The following is a 21,985-nucleotide window of genomic DNA, read 5'->3' on the forward strand; positions in this document are numbered from 1 at the left end:
TTGGATGGTTTCCTTAAAGACAGCGGGGTCTGAGGACTGAAGGGTGGTTGGAGAGGTTTTGCTCTGAGAGGTTTTGCTCTGAGAAGCTTGCTCTGAAGGAAGCTGGAGGTGGAGGCCCCTGAGACTGTTTCTCCATTTTGGTCACATGAGTTATAGGGACTGATCTCTTTTCTTTGCCTCAGCTATCTAAGGGCTTGGGCCTTTTGGCCCAGCCTAAACAGAAGGGGTATTTAAGCCCTATTCCCTTCTCTCCCCTTTCTCTCTCCCTCTCTCTCTTCCTCTAATACCTTTCTTCCTCCTGTTCGTAATTAAACTCCATAAAAGGTTGACTGCTGACTTGAGTTTTCATTAAGGAATTACATAGCTGAATTCCTTGGCGACCTTAAATTAATTTATATCAGTCTTTAAGTGACTTCCTTGTCACAGAGAGAGAGAGACTTGTGGCAGGTGGATTCACTAGCTGGTTTGTTTGTAAGTCATGGAGGCTAGGATATGAACTTGGTAAAGGGAATAGTTAGCTGGCCAGTTTGCCTGGAACAAGGGATATGAAGGGGAATAATAAAAGAATTTAGTGTTGTGATAATCAAAATGGTATTCTCTTAGGCACTAGGGATATATAGATAAAAAAGAGAGTTCCTCCTCTCAAGACATCACAGAATTTGAGAGTTAGAAGGGCCTGTAGTGGCCATCTGGTCAAGGCCATATAGTCAGAGTATCCCAACCATAACATTCTCCAAATGTTCAAACTCTTCTTGAAGACTTCAAGGAAGGGAAAACCCAATACTTCTGAGGGAACCTCTGCCAAAATTAGACACAATTAGACAGTTCTAATTGTTAGGAAATTTTTCCTGACATAAAAGCCTAAATTTAACTTTTGTTGCAGCTTCCTACCCATTGCTTCTGAGAATAAAAGGAAAAAAATCTTTCTTCCAAAATACAGCTTTTCAGATAAATAGATAGCTATCACATCCCCTCTGAGACATGGCATAGAATCAAAGCCCTCCACAATCCCTGTCTCTCTCTTCTGAACATTCTCCAACTTGGCCTTTAACATGACCTTCTAAACTGCACACACTATTCCAGATAATCTGACAATGACATAATATAGTGGGATTATTGCCTATCATTCCTGGAGCTTTGCCCCTTTTAAATGCAGCCTATTCGCTGCCACGTCACACTACTAACTCATCTTGAGTGTATAATTGAAAATCTGTTACCTTAAAAAAGAATTACATTTCCCAAGAGCCCACTGACTTCCTGCCATTACATACTTCTTGAAGATAGGGGATATTAGGCAGGGACGTGGAAGGTCCCAGTCTCTTTATTTCCTGTCCCAAGCTTGGTGGTGGCAAGGCAGATGTTTGAACTGGTTGATCAGCCATGGGCACATGGTCTTTATTTTGTATCTTCTTTATTCTGAAATCAAGGAATGGCTCTCCCATCTTATAATTATGAGGTTGATTTATTTGGGGGGGGAGAGGAGGGCACTCAAGGGCAAGGCTTATTTTTATCTCTTGTGAATATCATCTTACTAGTTTCTCTAGCTGAGCTGCCTCTAGTGCTCAAGTCTGTCAAGATCTTTTTGGGTCCTCACCCTATCATCTAGCACGTTACGAACCCTTCCTGGCTTAATGCAATATGTACAAAGGAGCATACTTTCTACTTGGTAGATACCACATGCACACAGATGAGTACATACAGGGTATTCACAAAATAAATATGCATTGATTAGAGGGGAATCCAGAAATATTTTGGAAAGATGGGACACTCAGGCTGAACAACACTAGAAAGGATTTAGGGGCTCCTAGAGCAGATGATGGAGAGGAAGGAACATTCCAGGTAAGACTGTCTGGACATGTCAAAGGCAAAAAAGAAATGGGATGTTGTGTGTGTATAATAACAACATAATAACAATAACAACAACAAAAAAAGGCCAGTTTGGCTGGTGCATAGAATTTGGGAGGGGAAACAATACATTATCAGTCTGGAAAGATATTGTGAAGGGTTTTAAGATCCAAACAGAGAAGTTTGTATTTTATACTAAGGGCAATGGGGAACTGTCAAAGCCTCCTCAGCAGAGGACTGACATTGTCAAACCTGTGCTTTAAAATATCTCTGTGGCAGCTATGTGGATAATGGATTGGGGGTAGGGAAAGCTATCAGAAGCAGCTAGATACTACAATGGATAGAAGGCTAGGTCTGGAGTCAGGAGGACCTGAGTCTGAATCTGGCCTCAAACACTTCCTAAATGTGTAATCTTGGGCATGCCACTTGATCCCTATTGCCTTGCCCTTGCTATGCTTCTGTCTTTGAATTGATACTAAGGCAGAAGGGAAGGGTTTTTTTAAAAATAAGGAAATGAAAAGAAAAGAAAGGAAAAGACTTTCTTCAGGCAACAGATGGAAGAGGATATATAGGAGAGATGAAGCAACAGAACTGATAAGACTTGGCAAATGACTAGAATGAGATCAGAGTGAATCAAAAGATCACAGACTTAGAGCTGGAAGGGACCCTTAGAGGTCAGGTCCATCTCCCTCATTTTTCAGGAAACTGAGGCTGAAAGAGGTTAAGTCCAGGGTATCAAAAGTAGTATCAGAGGCAGGATCTGAACTCTGATCTTTAATTCCAAAGCCCAGGCCTCTATCTAATGTGCAACCTAGCAGCTAACTCTTAGGTTATGAACCTGATTGTCTAGAAGGACGTTGATTCTCTTGACAGAAACAGAAAAGTTATGAGGGCGGAACTGCTCGTTGGAAAGATATTCTAAATCAATTAATTAAATAAAAATTTTCAAATGAAAAAAGTTATGAGGAAGTTCACTTTGTAATTCCTTGAACAAGCTACTCCTTAACTTCAAGGAAGCCAAGCTAAAGTCTCATTTTCTACAGGAAGCTTTTTCTGGTTCCCAACCTTCTGATGCCTTTCCCTCTCCAATTGTTTCAGTCTGTTTGGAACATATCTTGTGTGAACCTAGTTATATTACAATAATAATAACATTTCTATATCACTTGCTATGTAACAGGCACTATACTAAATGCTTTATGTTTGTTATCTCATTTGATCCTTACAACAACCCTTGGAGGTAGGGGTTTTCATAGATGAGGAAACTAGAAACACATAGAAGTTACACTTGGCCAGGGTCACAAGAGCAGTAAATACCAGAGAGTTTTCAAACACAAGTTCTACCCCTAAACCCAGAACCTTCTCCATTATACTAAGCTGATAAAAATACTATGATGGTAAAATTTCCAACTCTACAAAAAGCCCTATTAGATAATAAAAGTGCTATTTTCACTACTGCAAAAAATTCCCTTCTTTTCAATTATGACTGGGAAGATATGTTACTTTTCAGTAACACAGATTATATACTTTAAACTATTTTAAAACATAATTTAAAATTTTATGAAGAACTAATATACCAGATCTAGAGACAGGAGGTCCCGGGTTCATTTGGCCTCAGATACTTCCTAGCTGTGTGACCCTGGGCAATCCACTTAACCCCCACTGCCTAGCCCATACCACTCTTCTACCTTGGAACCAATACACAGTATTGATTCCAAGATGGAAGGTAAGGGTTTAAAAAAACAAACTAAAAAAGAACTAATGTAGATAGTTTTTATTTATCTGAAAACTGCCTATTCATGTCCCTTGCCCATTTATCAATTGGGGAATGGCTTGATTTTCTGTACAATTGATTTAGTTCCTTATAAATTTGAGAAATTATACCCTTGTCAGAGGATTTTGTTATAAAGATTTTTTCCACAATTTGTTGCTTCCCTTCTAATTTTGGTTGCATTGGTTATGTTTGTACAAAACCTTTTTAACTTAATGTAATCAAAATTATTCATTTTACATTGTGTAATATTCTCTTTCTTGCTTGGTCTTAAATTCTTTCCTTTCCCATAGATCTGATAGTTATACTATTCTATGTTCATCTAATTTACTTATAGTTTCCTTCCTTATATTTAAGTCATTTACCCATTCTGGATTTTTCTTGGTATGAGTTTTTGATCTAGACCCAATATCTAACTGAAAAAAATTCTTAGGTAGGAACTAAGAAGAATAACTAAAAATGATCAAAATAATGGATTTTTCTTATAATAATGGCCTTAATTCTAAATTTATTAGTTGTGTCTTTAAATTTTGCAAGTTAGGTAAAAATTTAATAAATCAATTGAATATTTTAAAATATTATTATTTGAATCTTCTTATAAAATAGTTGGATGTTAGCAGAAATTTTACTGCTATTTGGCTAACCTGTGTTTCCTATGAGTTTCTAAGTTTTATGGAGGCAGAGTCCATTACATTTTTAGGGACAACAAACAGAGTTTTACCTGGGAAAGTGGACAAACCCTGATTTATAAATCTGGGACCTTCAAATTATCTGAAGGAAATTCTACTTCCCCATATTGCTGGATCCTACTGGTTCCTTTCCCCAGCATCTAGCTACACCTTCATCCTCATCTACTAAAGCTGGGTTTATACCCCAAAGAGATCATAAGGAAAAAGATTTGTACAAAAATATTATAGCCACGTTCTTTGTGGTGGCAAAAATTGGAAAATAAGGGGATGTCCTCTGATTGGGGACTGATTGAACAAATTGTGGTTTCTGATGCTGATGGAATACTATTGTGCTAAAAGGAATAATGAACTGGAGGAATTCCATGTGAACTTCAATGACCTCCAGGAATTGATGCAGAGTGAAAGGTGCAGAACCAGGAGAACATTATACACAGAGACGGATACACTGTGGTGCAATCAAATGTAATGGATTTTACTAGCAGCAATGCAATGATCCAGGACAATTCTGAGGGACTTATGAGAAAGAATGCTATCCACATTCTGAAGAAGAACTGTGGGAATAGAAACATAGAAGAAAAACAAATGCTTGATCACATGGCTGCTTGATCACACGGGTTGATGGGGATATGATTGGGGATATAGATTCTAAATGATCACCCTAATGCAAATATCAATAATATGGAAATAGGTTTTGATCAATGACACATGTAAAACCCTTGGTTACATGAGGGGAGTGGGGGAAGGGGAGGAAAAGAACATGAATCTTGCAACCAAGAAAACATTTTCCAAATTAATTAAGTACCCCATCATAAATAAATAAATAAAATTTCTCTTTCCCTTTCTCCTCTCCTCCCTTAGGCCTAGACCCCTCTTAATGCTATTTCATGAACACTCCAGACTTTGAATTCTTTGAAAAGTTATCTGGTTCCTATCCTTTCCATTTTCCTCTTGTGATGCTTTTTGGAAACATATATATCTCATTTTATTTTATTTTTTAAGCCCTTACCTTCTGTCTTAGAATCAATACTGTGTATTGGTTCTAAGGCAGAAGAGTAGTAAGGCTAGGCAATTGGGGGGGTCAAGTGGTTTGCCCAGGTTCACAAAGCTAGGAAGTATCTTAGGCCAGATGTGAACCCAGGACCTTCTGTCTCTAGGCCTGGCTCTCAATCCACTGAGCCATCCAGCTGTACCTTAAATAACTGACTTAAAAAAAAAAAGTCTTACCTTCTGTCTTAGTATCAATTCTAAGACAGAAGAGCATTATGGGTTAGGCCATCAGGATTAAATGGCTTGCCCAGGGTCACACAGCTAAGTAATATTTGATACTAGATTTTAACTCAGTTCCTCCTATCCCCAGGCCTGGCACTCTATCCATTTTGTCCCACAACTGACTTCTAAATGAACTTTGGGAGTATAACTCCTTAGTGTTGGAGGTCATTGGTATATACAACTTTGCCATCAAAGCCCTTTTGATACATTATAAAACATTTAGGCATATGTTCTAGATTAGTGACAGATAGCATTTTTTGTACTTGTACTTTTCTATAGCTACACACACTTCTCCTATAGCAGTGAAACACACATAAATTAGCATTCCTTACCTTTAAATAAAAGAGAGTCCAGGGAACTTTGATAGTTTTCTGACTGCAGTTGCACCCTGCATTTTTCAGTATACTCTTCAGTTGGAATACAATTACTGAAAAATATTTATGTTAAAAAGTTTAGTTTAATACCTTTAGGAAATCTAGGATTTTCTTCCCTTTTTGTATTACAAAAGCAGAGCAGAGAAAAAGTATATTTTCTGAGCCCTTTTTTAACTTTGGAAAATGTGAATGCTACTCTGCTTTATAAATGCTGAGACTTAGCTTTATAAAAAAGGACATTTTCAAACTCAGGTAGCCAATATGCTGACAAGAAGTCTTAATCCCTAAGTTTTCTTCATGAATGATGGTGTCAAAACAGGGAATACTGGCAAAAACAATTTGGGAATTTCTTTTCTTCACTGTCACTTATGGAATATGTTAGCTATCATTTTTGGTATGACAATTTAGTTTAACTTTAGTATTGCTAGTTGAACTAAAAGTTTAAAGACTGGGTTATAACTAGTTTCAGCCAAATCAATTGATGCTAGTCTAGTTTAAATTTAGTAATCAGTAGCTGAACAAAAAGCTCAAGGCTAGGACCAGGTATAGTTCCAGGTTTGGAAGACATTGAGAATATCTAATTTTCTCTAAATTGAAGTTTAACTCGATGAATTTTTTAAAAAAATACTGAATACCTAGAGATTCTAGACTGTGAAAGCGAATATTACATAAATGTCAGGAAGGGATAACAAAAAAGGAGGTATAAACCAGCTGTAATAGAAGACCTACACAGGCAAATAAGACAACTCTGAATGACATTTTGTGAAGGCAAGACTAAAACAGATGTACAATTGAATTATGGGTCAAAATATCTTCATGGTTTATCTACTGATAGGGAAAGAAAAAAATTTCATATTCCATAGGTCATGTCTTTGTATTTTTTACTGTGATTCTATTGGTGTCTTGCACTCAATAAATAAATAACTTGGTCTGTGGATTGATATTGGCATATAGGATAGTTCATAAAAAAAAAAGAAAGTAGCCTGAGATTATGTATAACATTAAATAAAATGCATCATACAATTAATCAACAAGTATTTATTAAGAGTCAGTTTTTGCTGTCCTAGGAACTGAGGATACAAAAGACAAAAATGAAAAGTTGCTATTCTCATGGTTTACATTCTAGTAGGGGAAACAACATGTACACATAAGTATATACAAAATAAATATATGAGGACAACTAAGTGGCTCAGTGGATAGAGTACCAGGCTTGGAGACCAGAGGTCCTGGTTGAATCAGGCCTTAGACACTTCCTAGTTATATCGCTTAATCCCAATTGCCTAGCCTTTACTTCTCTTCTGCTTAGGAATTAACACTTGGTATTGATTCTAAGAAAGAAAATAAGTTTAAAAAATTAAATATTAAATATTAATAATATTAATATTAAATATTAAAGTACATGGTAATTTTAGAGACAAGGCATAGAAGCTAGGGGTGTGGATCAGGATCTGGCCTGACACAGACAAGGTGGCTCAGTGATTAGAATGCCAGGGTTCCCTGTCTTAAGATTCTTTGCCTTCTCCGATCCAAGCACACAACTACCAAAGTGACATTCCTAAAATATAAGTATGTCCTTGTCTCACTCCACTGATCAATAAACTCCATTAGTTTCCCATTGCTTCTAGGATCAAAACCAAAATTCTTTTGTTTGACCTTTAAAGCCTTTAATAATTTAGCTCTAACCTGTTTTTCCAGCTTTAGACACTTCTTAGCTGTGTGATCTAGGTCCTCCTGTCTCCAATCTTAGCACTCTATTCACTGTGCTACTTAGCTGCCCCTCTTGTATTTATTTTTGTTATTGATTGTTTCTAACTATTTGTGTAAATAGAGATATAATTTTCAGAAAAAGTCAATTTAAAATATTTTCTTAGCATATATCACACTCTTTACAGAAGTATGGGGGAAAATATAGCTTTCCTTTCACAAAGACTAAAAGGAATATGTAGCTTTCCCTAAAACATTGGAAAATGTAGCCCCACAAAATATATTTAATGAAAAATTAGCATATTTTAGAATGAAATTTTATTTCATTCTTACTTACATATTACAAATAGGAGAAAGTTGATGCACTTGATGTTCAACATGTATAGGGTTTCTCAGGGATTGTTCAGTTATTAGATATGGAAGTGTTAAAGGCATTTCCAAATCCCCTGAAAGACACACACTGTGAAAAACTAAAATGAAGGGGGGAAAAGTCACATGTTAATGTAAAAAATGAATCCTGTTTAATTATTATTAAGAACTTCCCCCAGTAGTTATTTTTGTTCATATTACGTTGCCTCAGGATAATTTCATCAATTTGGTAATTTAATTTACAGGCTAAAAGCATAAACTAAACATGAAATAAAACTGATCAAATATATACAAAAGAAATTCATGCTGGAACTAAAACAATTTGAAGAAACAGTATAGAGTTGAATTTCAGTATGCTACAGTGGAAAGAGAACTGAACTTAGAGGCAGGAAAGAGTTTGAATTTCCTCATTATTTACTAAGTAATCACAGGTAAACGTTAAATGCAGTTATCTAAAGGGGCTACTTTTACCCCACAGACTTCATGGTTGGAGCAGGTCTGATGATATCACTGCCTCCCAGTTGCCACTTAATCACATTTAGAGCCTTTGATCTCACCAAATGTTAGTGTCTCCTCCCTGTTGTTCCCCCCTCAGATGACTTTTCCCTGTTGAAGTTTATTTAAACTGACTCCTTCCACCTTAGAATGGACTCTCTGATAGACTCCCCTGTTGGTGACCCCTTTTACCCTGATTAAAGACCCTTGTTGCAACTTTGATAGTTCTCTTTATTTTCAGATTATAACTCTAGTCACTTAACCTCAGTTAGCCTGGGTATCTTCATCTCTAAAATTGATATATCTATTTATGCCTACACTTCATTGCTGACCTAATGAAATGATGGGTACAAAATGCTTTGCAAACCATAAAGCATTATATAAATATTAACTGTCATCATCATCATCAAATCTCAAAGTAGTCAGGAATCCAAAACAAAAGAAAAGATTATGGATGTTTCCTGTTCCTTCCATCTCACCAGCTCTCTTTCAAAGGGAAAGTTTAAAGACCAGCTCAGGTATAAACTGAATTTTCTTTTCTTTCTTTTTTATTTTACTTGCATCTCTTAAATTTTATTAAGAAAACTTTTTTTTAATTTTATTAAGTCAATTTAGAATATTTTTCCTTGGTTGCAAGATTGTTTTTTCCCTGCTCTCCCCCCAAACCCTCCCATAGCCAACACGCAATTCCACTGGGTTTTACACGTTGTCCTTGATCAAAACCTATTTCCATATTGTTATGTTTGCTCTAGGGTGATCATTTAGAGTCTATATCCCCAATCATATCCCCATCAACCCATGTGATCAAAGAGTTGTTTTTCTTCTGTGTTTCTATTCCCAGTTTTTCCACTGAATGTGGATAATATTCTTTATCATAAATCCCTCTGAATTGTTCGGGATCATTGCATTGCTACTATTAGAAGTCCATTACATTCGATTGTACCACAGTGTATCAGTCTCTGTGTATAATGTTCTCCTGGTTCTGCTCCTTTCACTCTGCATCAGTTCCTAGAGGTCATTGAAGTTCACATGGAATTCCTCCAGTTCATTATTCCTTTTAGCACAATAGTATTCCATCACCAACATATACCACAGTTTGTTCAGCCATTCCACAATTGAAGGGCAGCCCCTCATTTTCCAATTTTTTGCCACCACAAAGAGAATAGTTATGAATATTCTTGTACAAGTCTTTTTCCTTATTATTTCTTTGGGGTATAAACCCAGCAGTGCTATGGCTGGATAAAGGGCAGACAGACTTTTAGTGCCCTTTGGGCATAGTTCCAAATTGCCCTCCAGAATGGTTGGATCAATTCACAGCTCCACCAGCAATGCATTAATGTCCCCACTTTGCCACATCCCCTCCAGCATTCATTACTTTCCTTTGCTGTCATGTTAGCCAATCGGCTAGGTGTGAGGTGGTACTTCAGAGTTGTTTTGATTTGCATCTCTCTGATTATAAGAGATTTAGAACAGTTTTTCATGTGCCTATTAATTCTTTATCTGAAAATTGTCTATTCATGCCCCTTGCCTATTTATCAATTGGGGAATGGCTTGAGCTCTTTATAAATTTGAGTAATAAGACCTTTGTCAGAGGTTTTTGTTATGAAGATTTCCCCCAATTTGTTGCTTCCCTTCTAATTTTGGTTGCATTGGTTTTGTTTGTACAAAACCTTTTTAATTTAATGTAATCAAAATTATTTATTTTACATTTTGTGATTTTTTTTCTAACTCGTTTGGCCTTAAAATCTTTCCTTTCCCAGAGATATGACAAGTATACTATTCTGTGTTCACTTAATTAACTTATAGTTTCCTTCTTTATATTCAAGTCATTCACCCATTCTGAGTTTATCTTGGTGTAAGGTGTGACATGTTGATTCAGACCCAATTTCTCCCATACTGTCTTCCAATTTTCCCAGCGGTTTTTATCAAATAGTGAATTTCCCCCCCCCCCCCAAAGCTGGGGTCATTGTGTTTATCATAGACTATCTTGCTGAGGTCACTTACCCCAAGTCTATTCCACAGATCCTTTCTGTCCTTTAGTCAGTACCATATTGTTTTGATGACCACTGCCTTATAGTATAGTTTGAGATCTGGTACTGCTAGGGCCCCTTCCTTTGCATTTTGTTTCATTATTTCCCTGGATATCCTTGATCATTTGTTCTTCCAAATGAACTTTGTTATGGTTTTCTAATTCAGCAAAAAAGTTTTTTTGGTAGTTTGATAGGTATGGCACTAAATAAGTAAATTACTTTGGGTAGGATTGTAATTTTTATTATGTTAGCTCATCCTACCCATTAGTAGTTAGTGTGTTTCCAATTATTTAGATCTAGTTTTAATTGTGTGGAAAGTGTTTTGTAGTTGTGTTTATATAGTTCTGTGTTTGTCTCAGCAGATAGATTCCTAAGCATTTTATACTGTCTAGGACGATTTTAAATGTGATTTCTCTAATTCTTGCTGCTGAGATGTGCTGGAAGTATATAGAAATGCTGATGACTTATGTGGGTTTATTTTGTATTCTGCAATTTTGTTAAAGTTGATTATTTCCACTAGCTTTTTAGTTGATTCTCTAGGATTCTTTAAGTAGAACATCATATCATCCGCAGAGACTGATAGCTTGATCTCCTCCTTGCCTATTTTAATACCTTCAATTTTTTTTCTTCTCTAATTGCTACTGCTAGTGGTTCTAGTACAATGTTAAATAATAGAGGTGATAATGGGCATCCTTATTTCACTACTGATCTTACCACTTCTAGTTTATCCCCATTGCAGATAATGTTAGTTGATGGTTTTAGGTATATACTGTTTATTACTTTTGGGAAAGGCCCTTCTATTCCTATACTTTCTGGTGTTTTCAGTGGGAATGAAATAGTGTTGCATTTTGTCACAGGCTTTTTCTGCATCTATTGAGATAATCATGTAGTTTTTTATTGGTTTGCTTGTTATGATTAATTATGTGGATGATTTTCCTAATATTGAATCATCCTTGCATCCCTGGTATAAATCCCACCTGATCCTAATGAATAACCCTCCTGATCACTTGCTGGACTCCTTTTGCTAGTATCCTATTTAAGACTTTTGTATCTATGTTCATTAAGGAGATTGGTCTATAGTTTTCTTTCTGTTTTTGACCTGCCCGGGTTTGGAATTAGTACCATATTTGTGTCATAAAAGGAATTTGGTAGAATTTCTTTGCTTACTCTGTCAAATAGTTTGTATAATATTGGGATTAGTTGTTCTCTGAATGTTTGATAGAATTCATTTGTGAATCCATCTGATCCTGGAAATTTTTTCTTAGGGAGTTCTTTGATGGCTTGTTCAATTTCTTTTTCTGATATTGGGTTATTTAGGTATTCTATTTTTTCTTGTGTTAATCTAATATTTTTGTAAATATCCATCCCTATCACCTAGATTGCCATATTTATTGCCATATAATTTGGCAAAATAGTTTTTCTTTTTTTTTAAATTTAAACCCTTACCTTCTGTCTTGGAATCAATACTTAGCATTGATTCCAACGCAGAAGAGTGGTAAGAGCTAGGCAATGGGGGTTAAGTGACTTGTCCAAGGTCACACAGCTGAGAAGTGTCTGAGACTAGATTTGAACCTAGGATCTCCCATCTCTAGACCTGGCTCTCATCCACTGAGCTACTCAGCTGCCCCCAGCAAAACAGTTTTTAATGACTGCTTTAATTTCCTCTTCATTAGAGGCAAGATCTCCCTCTTCATATTTGATACAATTAATTTGGTTTTCTTCTTTCCTTTTTTTAATTAGAATGACCAGTACTTTGTCTATGTTTTTTCAAAGTACCAGATTCTAGTCTTATTTATTAATTCAATAGTACTATGACTTTTGATTGTATTGATTTCTCCTTTTAATTTTTAGGATCTCTAATTTAGTTTTCATCTGGGGATTTATAATTTGTTCACTTTCAAGTTTCTTTGATTTGCATGTTCAATTCATTGACCTCTGCCCTCCCTAGTTTGTTAATATATGAACTCAAGGATATAAATTTCCCCAAGTCACTGCTTTGGCTGCATCCCATAGATTTTGAAAGGATGTCTCATCATTGTCATTTTCTTCAATGAATTGTTTCTATGATTTGTTCTTTATCCAATTTTGTAGAATCATATTTAATTTCCAATTAATTTTTGATTTGGCTCTCCATGTACCCTTGCTAATTATTATTTTTATTGCATTACAATATGAAAAGCTTGTATTTATTATTTCTGCTTTTCTGCATGTTTGCAATGTTTTTATGCCCTAGTACATGGTCAATCTTTGTGAATGTATCATGTGCTGCTGAAAAGAAGGTGTATTCCTTTTTGTCCCTATTTAATTTTATCTATATATCTATTAACTCTAATTTTTCTAAAATGTCATTCTCATATCTTACCTCTTTCTTACTTATTTTTTTATTTGATTTATCTTGATTTGATAGTGGAAAATTCAGGTCTCCCACTAGTGTAATTTTACTATCTATTTCCTCCTTCAACTCCACTAGTTTCCTTTAGAAATTTGGATGCTATACCTTTTGGTGCATACATGTTGCATACATACATTACTGATACTTCCTACTTGTCTATACTGTCTTTTATCAGGATGTAATTACCTTTCCTATCTCTTTTAATCAAATCTATTTTTACTTTGACTGTCAGATATCATGACTGCAACTCCTGCCTTCTTTCTCTCAGTTGAGGTCCAATAGATTTTGCTCCAACCTTTAATTCTAACCTTGTGAGTATCTACCCAACTCATGTGTGTTTCTTGTAGACAATATTTGGTAGGATTTTGGTTTCTAATTCACTCTGGTATTTGTTTTTGTTTCATGGGTGAGTTCATCCCATTCACTTTCAAAGTTATGATTGCCATTTGTGTATTATCCAACATTTTGATATCCTCTCCTAGTTCTGTCCTTTCTCATTTTGCTATATCCTTTTAAACCAGTGGTTTGCTTTTAATCAGTTCCCATAATCCCCACCCTTATGCTTCTCTTTCTACACCCCCTCCCTTTTTAATCCCTTATTTTTTAAGGGTCTGTTAAGTTCCCTCCCCTCTCTTTCCCTCCCTTTTTGTATCCCCTAAATCCCCCCTTAGTTTTCCCTTCTCACTTTCCCTGTAGAGTAAGATAGAATTCGATACCCCAATGAATCTAGATGCTCTTACCTCTCAGAATTACTTTCACTGAGAGTAAGGTTTAAGTATTACTTATTAGCACTCTCTTCCTCTCCTTCTTCTATGAGTATTCTTCCCCTCCCCTTCCCATGTGCCTCTTTGTGTGATATAGATTATCGTATTTATCTTATTTCTTCAAGTTTCTCTTGGTGTCATCTTCTATTCCCCTCTCCCTTTTTCTTTTTTTGCATATCATCATTTCTACTTATTACCACAATCTCTTCCTGTGAATGATTCTTCTAATTACTATAATAGTGAATATAATTTTTGAGTTACAAATAACATTTTCCCATATACTAATATAAACAATTTGATCTTATTGAAGCCCATAAAGAAGATGTTTTAAATTAAAAAAAAATTTTTTTCCCCTTTCTCCTCTCTTTCTTATTTACCTTTTCATGTTTCTCTTGATTTTTGAGTTTGGATTTCAAACTTTTCACTTGGTTCTTGTCTTTTCTTTACAAATACTTGGATATCTTCTATTTTGTTGAATGCCCATACTTTCCCCTGGAAGTATATAGTCAGTTTTGATGGGTAGGTGATCCTTGGTTGAAGTCCCAATTCTCTTTCTTAATATCATATTCCAGGCCTTGCGGTCCTTTAGTGTGGAAGCTGCCAGATCTTATGTAATCCTGATTGATGCTTCTTAGATATCTGAATTATCTTTTTGGCTTCTTGTAAAATTTTCTCCTTAGCTTGAAAGCTCTGGAATTTGACATCTACATTCCTGGGGGTTGTCTTTTAAGGATTTAGTGTAGAGGGTGTTCTATGAACTCTTTCAATGTCTATTTTGCTACCTTGTTCAACAACATCAGGGCAGTTTTCTTGGATAATTTCTTGTAGTATGATTTCAAGAGTTCTGTTTATTTCTGGGTTTTCAGGTATTCCAATGATTCTCAAATTGTCTCTTTGTTATCTGTTTTCCTGATCTGTCATCTTGTCAGTGAGATATTTTATGTTTTCTTCTATTTTGTCAGCCATTTGACTTTTTGCTTTATTAATTCTTGCTGTTTGGCAAGATCATTGATTTCTAATTGCCTAATTCTGGTCTTTTAAGACTGGTTTTCCGCTATGATCTTTTGATTTTCCTTTTCTGTTGGGTCTATCCTGCTTTTCCTGGCTTCCAGCTATTTCTCCAATTGAGTGTTCTTGTCGTTAAACTGTTATTTTCTTTTTGAACTATTTCCCACTTTTCTTGTCAGAAGGCTTCCATCTTTCTGATAAGCTCTAGTTTAAATTCTTCAAGAGCTTATGACCAATTTCCATTTTTTGGGAAGGTTTGGTGCATTTATTTGTATTTCCTTTATAGTCTGGATTTTTCCTCCAGAAAAATTATCCAGGGTCAATGCCTTATTCTTGTTTTTCTTGGTGTTGGGAAGTTGTTCCTGGGCACTGTTTGCCATCACAATGGTGGTTTTTCCTTCCCTTTCCGGTCAGAAATCTGAGTGAGGAGGTCAGGCTTTCTATGTATGGAACTATGGAGCAAGGTTTTTGCCTGAGGTCACCTCTCAAGTTTCTGCAGCTTCTACTGTTTGCAGCCCCTTCTCTATGCTATCTCCCCGCAGGTGCCCAGTGTCTGCACCTGCTGGGGTTTCAGGTCTAGCTGCTCTCAAGGGTAGGTCTTTGGTGGTCTTAGTCAGCTGCCAAGGACCTAGAGGTGTCCCTCACTTGCTATAGGGGTGCCCCTTGCTCCTAGTGTGTGCTGGTGCTGACTCTGGCTCCGTAGGTGGGGTTGGGGAGGGTTGATTTGCTAGGTTTTTGGTGGAAGCTATTTTACCCCCTTATCGTGTGGAAATCCCCAAATCCCATGTACCTTCAATGTTGCACCCTACTGTAGAGTCTCTTCTTTCATATGAATTTGGGTTTTTTTGGCCTTTTGAGGTAGTCTATATTGGTAGGTGGTGAGGAGAGGAAGAGTCCTGTGTCTAGACTGCCGCCATGTTTCCCCAGAAGTGTATAAACTGCATTTTCAAGCTGTAGTCAATTTATAGATGTGATAACTTTGAAACAATATCAGAACAAAAGGCCATGCCATGTCAAAAAAAGAGGAAACGTAAAAACAACCTCCAGAGAGAGTGAATTCATACCTTGTGAAAAAGGTTCAAAAGAGAAAAGGTGTTTTCCACAAAGAAGGTATATTTAGTCACACCTACTACATTATCAAGGCCAAGTATGAAAGAACCAATCTTCCCCGCAACTGGGAAGGTGACTAACTGTGCAGAGGTTCATACCACTAAACAAACTGACAAGCTAATTGTCTTATAGTACACCAACACAAGATGAACATCAAGCTATTCACACATAGGTGTTCACATTTCCGAGGCTACTCAATCTCACAAAAGGCTCTCTGACTGCAGGCTGAAGTCCTTGTTATATTTCCTGTCAGTATGTGTCCCCAGTAAAGGAACTTCTGCCAACAGGGCCTTTGGATCATCAGTACAGGGAAGCCTATGGGATGCTATCTACTGCCAATAGAAAAGGCTGGGTAGATTTGTGCCTTGAGGACAACCATAGTGATATGAGAAGGCCAGAATGGATACTATGACATTTACTGTACTAACTCCCAAAAAATCTATTGCTCTGATTCATGAGGGTATTGTCTCTATATACAGATATGTAGTAAATAAATATTCTATAACTTTTCTGTGCCCATCTGAGTGATTTGTCACAGAAACCTAGGCAGAAAGCTATTATACTTCAAGTGAATGTTCATATATTTACCACTTTGAATTACCTGTCAGAGCACTGCTCCCTCTGCTAGGACAAAAGCCAAACTTGTGAAGTCAAAAGAATAGTGATGCCAACAATGGTGATTAAAGAAAGGTTTCATGGTTTTATTAGGGAGAAATTGAGGAATTAATTTTTCATTAGTGTTAGTTTAATAAGAATAAAACCTGGAAAAGAGATAAAAGGTAAGGGCTAAAGATTTGGTCATTGGAATTTTCCATGGAATTTTATTTGACAAATGATTTAGAAACTTGAACCCTAGAGATGAAATTTTCCACAATCCCCTTTTCCTTTTCCTACGTCCCTGTGTTTTGCCTGATTGTATTTAAGTGGCTGTAACTCCTTCCTCTTCCTCTCTTGGACCTGCAACTAGGCTGAAGTCAGGCAGGAGTTCAGAGGCCTTAGCCAAGGGGCCTCTTCAGAAAGCCAAGGGAAAGGGGAGTCAGCCTTATCACTCACCACGTGACCATCTAAAGGGAAAGCAGTCTGAGGTCTTTGTCAATGCACCTATCATTGGTTTTGTTCCTTTTCCCTTTTATTTTCCTCTTATCCCAAATTATTGTAATTTCCCTTTAAAAACTGTAATATTTGTATATACCTATAGTTCAAGTTATAAGTTAGTTATGTTTTCATGATCCTTTGGGGAGACTAGTCTCCCAAAGGATCACATGGGGGTATATATTGATTTAGAATCTTGAACCCTAGAGACTACATTTCCCACAATTCCCTTTTCCCATGTCTCTGCAGTTTGCATGATTATATTTAAGTGGCGGTAACTCCTCCCTCTTCCTCTCTTGGACCTGCCACCAGGCTGAATTCAGGCAGTTCTTTTGTTTTAGTTATTATTAACAAAACTTTTAAAAATATAATATTTAGCTATTATATATTAATTTTAATCTTTACACAAAGTCATGTGAGTAGATATAAATGATACTTATAATTTTTATTTTTTGACACTAGTTCTTCCTGTCTCGTTTGGAATAGAAATGCAGTGACCACTAACTGGTCTATCCCAATGTTAATGGTGTGGAAGCTTTACTCCACTCTATTTTTTCTGGGACAAACACCCTCTTTAGGCAGTCTGGTAGTCCCTCTCTGTGGAGGCCTTTTTAATGATATCAGGCATAAAATGGACACTGCCTCATTGACTATTGTCCTATAGCTTTGAGTACCAAAACTCAAGTGATCCATCTGTCTCTGCCTCCCCCAGTAGCAGAGACTATAGAAGTATACCACCATACCCAGTTTATAATTTCTTAAATATTTTCACTACAATATTGAACTGATACTAAAATTTAGCTGAAAAAAAATGTTTGCTTGTCCTCTCAATTCTCTTTAAATGATTTTTTATAGTCTCTATAACATTTCTCATGCTATACAGTCTAGAATCGAGTCAGTTAGTATGACTGGTAAGAGGGAAAAATAAACGAAAAAAGGAAATTACTTTTAAAATCAACTAATTTGAAGACTAATCAAGACAAACCCAAAACATGCAAAATATACTGATGCTTTGTGATTTCACAATCTTAATGATCTTTGGAAAACATTTAGGGACATCCTTAATTTGTTCAGTAATCTTACCTGGTTCATGGCTTTCTGATTCACATTGGTTCTGACTGGTATGTATCTTCTCTCTGGGGTAGCATTCTACCATAATTTCATTCTGATCCTCAGTGGGGAGGGCTGAGAAAAAAAGAGGGAGGGGGATAAATTTTACATTGACTAGTCCATTCCCTTATAATTTTTAATGCTATTTCTCCTCCTACCTCCAAAAGTCTTTAATTTTCTTCCTATAGAAAATACTCTCTCTTCCAGAATCAGGAGTTATACCAATGTGAAGTCACCTCAGAAAACTTGAGTTCTAAATCTGGCTCTCATTTACAATGTTTGATTTATAGGTGACTCATTTAACCTTTCTGGGCCTCAGTTTCCTTAACAATAAATGAGTATTGAACTAAATAATTTCTAAGTTTCCTTTCAGCTTTAAAATTATGATCTTATGATTTATTAAAAGAAAAGGAAGAGGCATATAGAAAAATATTCCTTGGCCTGACTTGTTTGGTCTTTATTTCTTTCGATATATTTTCTATGAAGGCTCGAGTCACATTGGCAACTATAAATGTTTACACAACCTGAGTGTGAAAGAAGCTGAGTAAAAAAAAAATGATCTTTTGCACCTGGGTTTGTTTTCAAAATATTTTCACAAAATTATTGCTTTTGATTCTCACAATAGCATAAAGTAGGCAGGATGGGTAGAATTTCCATTTTACAGATGAGGATAAATGCTTCTGTTTTCACTTTCAAGAGTGATACTGGGGGCAGCTGGGTGGCTCAATGGATTGAGAGCCAGGCCTAGAGACAGGAGGTCCTAGGTTCAAATATGGCCTCAGACACTTCCCAGCTGTGTGACCCTGGGCAAGTCACTTGATCCCCATTGCCTAGCCCGTACCACTCTTCTGCCTTGGAGCCAAAACACAGTATTGACTCCAAGATGGAAGGTAAGGGTTTAAAAAAAAAAGTGATACTTAAGGACAGCTAGGTAGCTCAGTGGAAAGAGCAACAAGACCTGGAGTCAGAAGGACCTGGGTTCAAATCTGGTCTCAGAGATTTCTTAACTGGGAAGGGAGGGAGGGAGAGAGAGAAGAAGAGAGGGAAGAGGGATACTTAGTGTGAAGAAGGCACCAAGGTCAGATAGGGAGAACCAAAAGCTGAACATAAGCCCTCTGCCTAGAAATCTAGATCTCTTTCCACTGTACCAAGACATATTTGGCAAGCTTCCATGACCAAAAAAACCTCATCATTGGTGACCAACTTTTTGGTGATAAGTCTCCCTAAGCTATACTAGGCTGCTCTCTGATGATAGAGACTCTCTCCCCATGTCTATTCTTGAAATCTTTCTATTTTAGTAGGATTTTCCAAAGACATGCAATTGGAAAGACCCTTTAATCATCTGGTATCACCTTCATGTCAGGAGAAAGATCAGGAATAGGAATTTACTGGAGAGGATTTTTTACAGTACTTGCATATTGAATATAGACAATTGGGAATTTAATTTTTTTTCTGTTTTAGTTTTTCCCTACTTTTATAGGCTTTGATAATAGGTTTTATAGAACAGTCATGAGTACATGAATTTTATTTGTTTTATTAATATTCCTTGAGATGTCCTCAATGCTATATTATAAAATAATATTTAATTTTTAAAATTTTCTATTATTTGTAATATCCCATTTGGTTTTATATTTTATCAGTGCCATGATCAAAATGTTAACAAATAGTGTCTGAAACCTACTGAGTTTGGTACTAGGTTATTTTGTTTGATATGGATCTATAGGATACAAAAAACTACCTTTGGAAAAATGGGAACAAAACCTTCTTAAGATTTCCAGCTTTAATTAGGTTGATGCTTGCTTCCTGTGCCAATTTTATTGTACTATGGGAAGCTCAGGTAGATAGTGCAAAAAATGCTATTCCTGGAGAATACTTAGAGGGAAATCAGAAAAGGCAATTTCTAGCCAGTAAATTCCAGGTGTAGCTTAATTTTTTTAATAAGAAAATTATTTTGAATATGCAAACCACTTCAGTCTCTTCTAACCAAAAGTTCCCCACAACCCTGCATTTACCACAATCAAGCCTAGAATACAGATTTTGACAGTAGGTAAAAGATTATTTGAAGTAATGTGTCCAGGAAGGTAACAGAAGGAAGGTTTTTGAAGTTTCTTGAGATACATAAGATAAGTGTGTTTTTGAATCTGATGAATTCACAATAAAGCCAAATTCCAGTAAATCAACACATTTATCCTAATGAAATGTAGAATTGATAATGCAAACTGATATTCAATTATATTTGTCATTGTATACATGTATATGTGGCTCCATTTATATTTAATTCAGCCCAGTTATCAGTGGCCAGAGACCTATTCTAAAGCCTAGTCTGAAGATAGGTAATTTTGGATCAACATATCCAATCTTTAAAATGGAGGCTCTTGATTGTAGGCTCCAGCTTCCTCCCAGTCTATATTGATAGATTCTGGGGATTCATTAACATGAATGGGGAAAAAAATGACATTTTAATTTCGCTAGTCAATAACTGAAATTTAACACTTCCTTCAATCATTTAAAAGCATTTTTCTGAGAAGGAATGCATAGGCTTTTCCAGATGGTCAAAAAGGATACAATGACACAAAAAAGGTTAAGAACTCCTGATGTAAAAATGTGTATTCATAGAGGCGAATATACTCTTTTATGTTGTATGATTGTGAAAATTTTGAATGTTAAAAAAGTTCAAAGCTTAACCTTTAAATGACAAAAAAAATACTACTGTTATCCAAAGAAGTGACAATAAAGAAAGTGAGAAATAACATACAGAAATATGTAATTCTGAGATTTGGATACATGTTCTATAGGAAAATTTATAAAATATTTGAATTTACAGAAAAATTTTAATAGTAAATTATAATTTTGTAATGTAACATCAAAAAATTAATTCTCACCTTTTTCAAATAATTTTTCATTTTCAATTGTATCATCAATTATTTCTGGAGTTGATTTTATAAACTCCTTAAGTTCTGACAATGTTTGTATATCTGTTCTTTCTGGGAGGATGGCAGATTTCAATAAATCATATTCAATCGGCAAAATCAGTTGCTGAAAAATTATAATAGTAATTCCTGGAGGATAACTGCATAATTTCTGAGTATACAATTTTATTATTGTTGTTTATTTTAATAATAAAATTCTACATAAGTTTTCTGAAGTTAAATGATCTAAATTGTCTCCCTCCCTTCTTCCCTTCCCCCCTCCCAGGGTTGACAAGCAATTCAATTTGGGTTATCCATGTATTATCACACAAAACATGTTTCCATATTATTCATTTTTTTAAGTGCATAAAACCAAAACCCTTAAACATATACCCAGATAAACAAGTGATAAATCATATGATTCCATCTGCATTCCTACTCCAACAGTTCTTTCTCTGGAAATGGAAAGCACTCTTTCATAAGTTCCTCTGAACTGTTATGAATCACCGTATTGCTGAGAGTAGCTAAATCTATCATATTTGATCATTCCACAATATTGTAGTTACTGTGTACAATGTTTCCTGGTTCTGGTTATTTCACTTTGCATCAGTTCATGTAGGTCTTTCCAGCTCTTTCTGAAATCATCCTATTTATCATTCCTCATTGCACAATAGTATTCTATCACATATACATATACATACACATATACCACAATTTGTTCAGCCATTCCCCAACTGAAGGATGTCCCCTTAAGTTTCTAATTCTTTGCCACCACAAAAAGATCAGCTATAAATATTTTTGTAAAAGCAGGTCTTTTCCTATTTTTTTTTTATCTCTTTGGGATACAGATCTAGTAGTGGTATTAGTGGATCAAAGAGTATGTATTCTTTTATAGCCCTTTGGTCATAATTCCAAATTGCCCTCCAGAATGGTTAGATCAGTTCACAACTCCACCACCAATGCATTAGTGTCCCAATTTTAACACATCCCCTCCAACATTTATCACTTTTCTTTACTGTCATATTAGTTAATCTGATAGGTGAGGAGGTACCTCAGT

At 35.8% G+C, this 21,985-nt stretch overlaps 1 protein-coding gene across 3 annotated transcripts in view; it reads right to left on the reverse strand.

The window, feature by feature from the left end:
* The window catches only part of SHOC1 (shortage in chiasmata 1), a 162,303-nt gene that overhangs the window by 105,532 nt on the left and 34,786 nt on the right, over window positions 1-21,985 (reverse strand). For 2 of the 3 annotated variants that reach the window (XM_056806600.1, XM_056806598.1), the window contains exons 8-11: window positions 20,902-21,055; window positions 17,993-18,094; window positions 7,987-8,119; window positions 5,904-5,998 (exon numbers count right to left, since the gene is read on the reverse strand). In XM_056806600.1, coding sequence (XP_056662578.1) covers window positions 5,904-5,998; window positions 7,987-8,119; window positions 17,993-18,094; window positions 20,902-21,055 — 484 coding nt within the window. The remainder of the gene's footprint in view (window positions 1-5,903; window positions 5,999-7,986; window positions 8,120-17,992; window positions 18,095-20,901; window positions 21,056-21,985) is intronic. The other variant, XM_056806599.1, reaches the window with a different exon arrangement.

Source organism: Monodelphis domestica, chromosome 7 (genome assembly GCF_027887165.1).
Source record: "Monodelphis domestica isolate mMonDom1 chromosome 7, mMonDom1.pri, whole genome shotgun sequence".
In the NCBI taxonomy this organism is placed as follows: Eukaryota; Metazoa; Chordata; class Mammalia; order Didelphimorphia; family Didelphidae; genus Monodelphis; species Monodelphis domestica.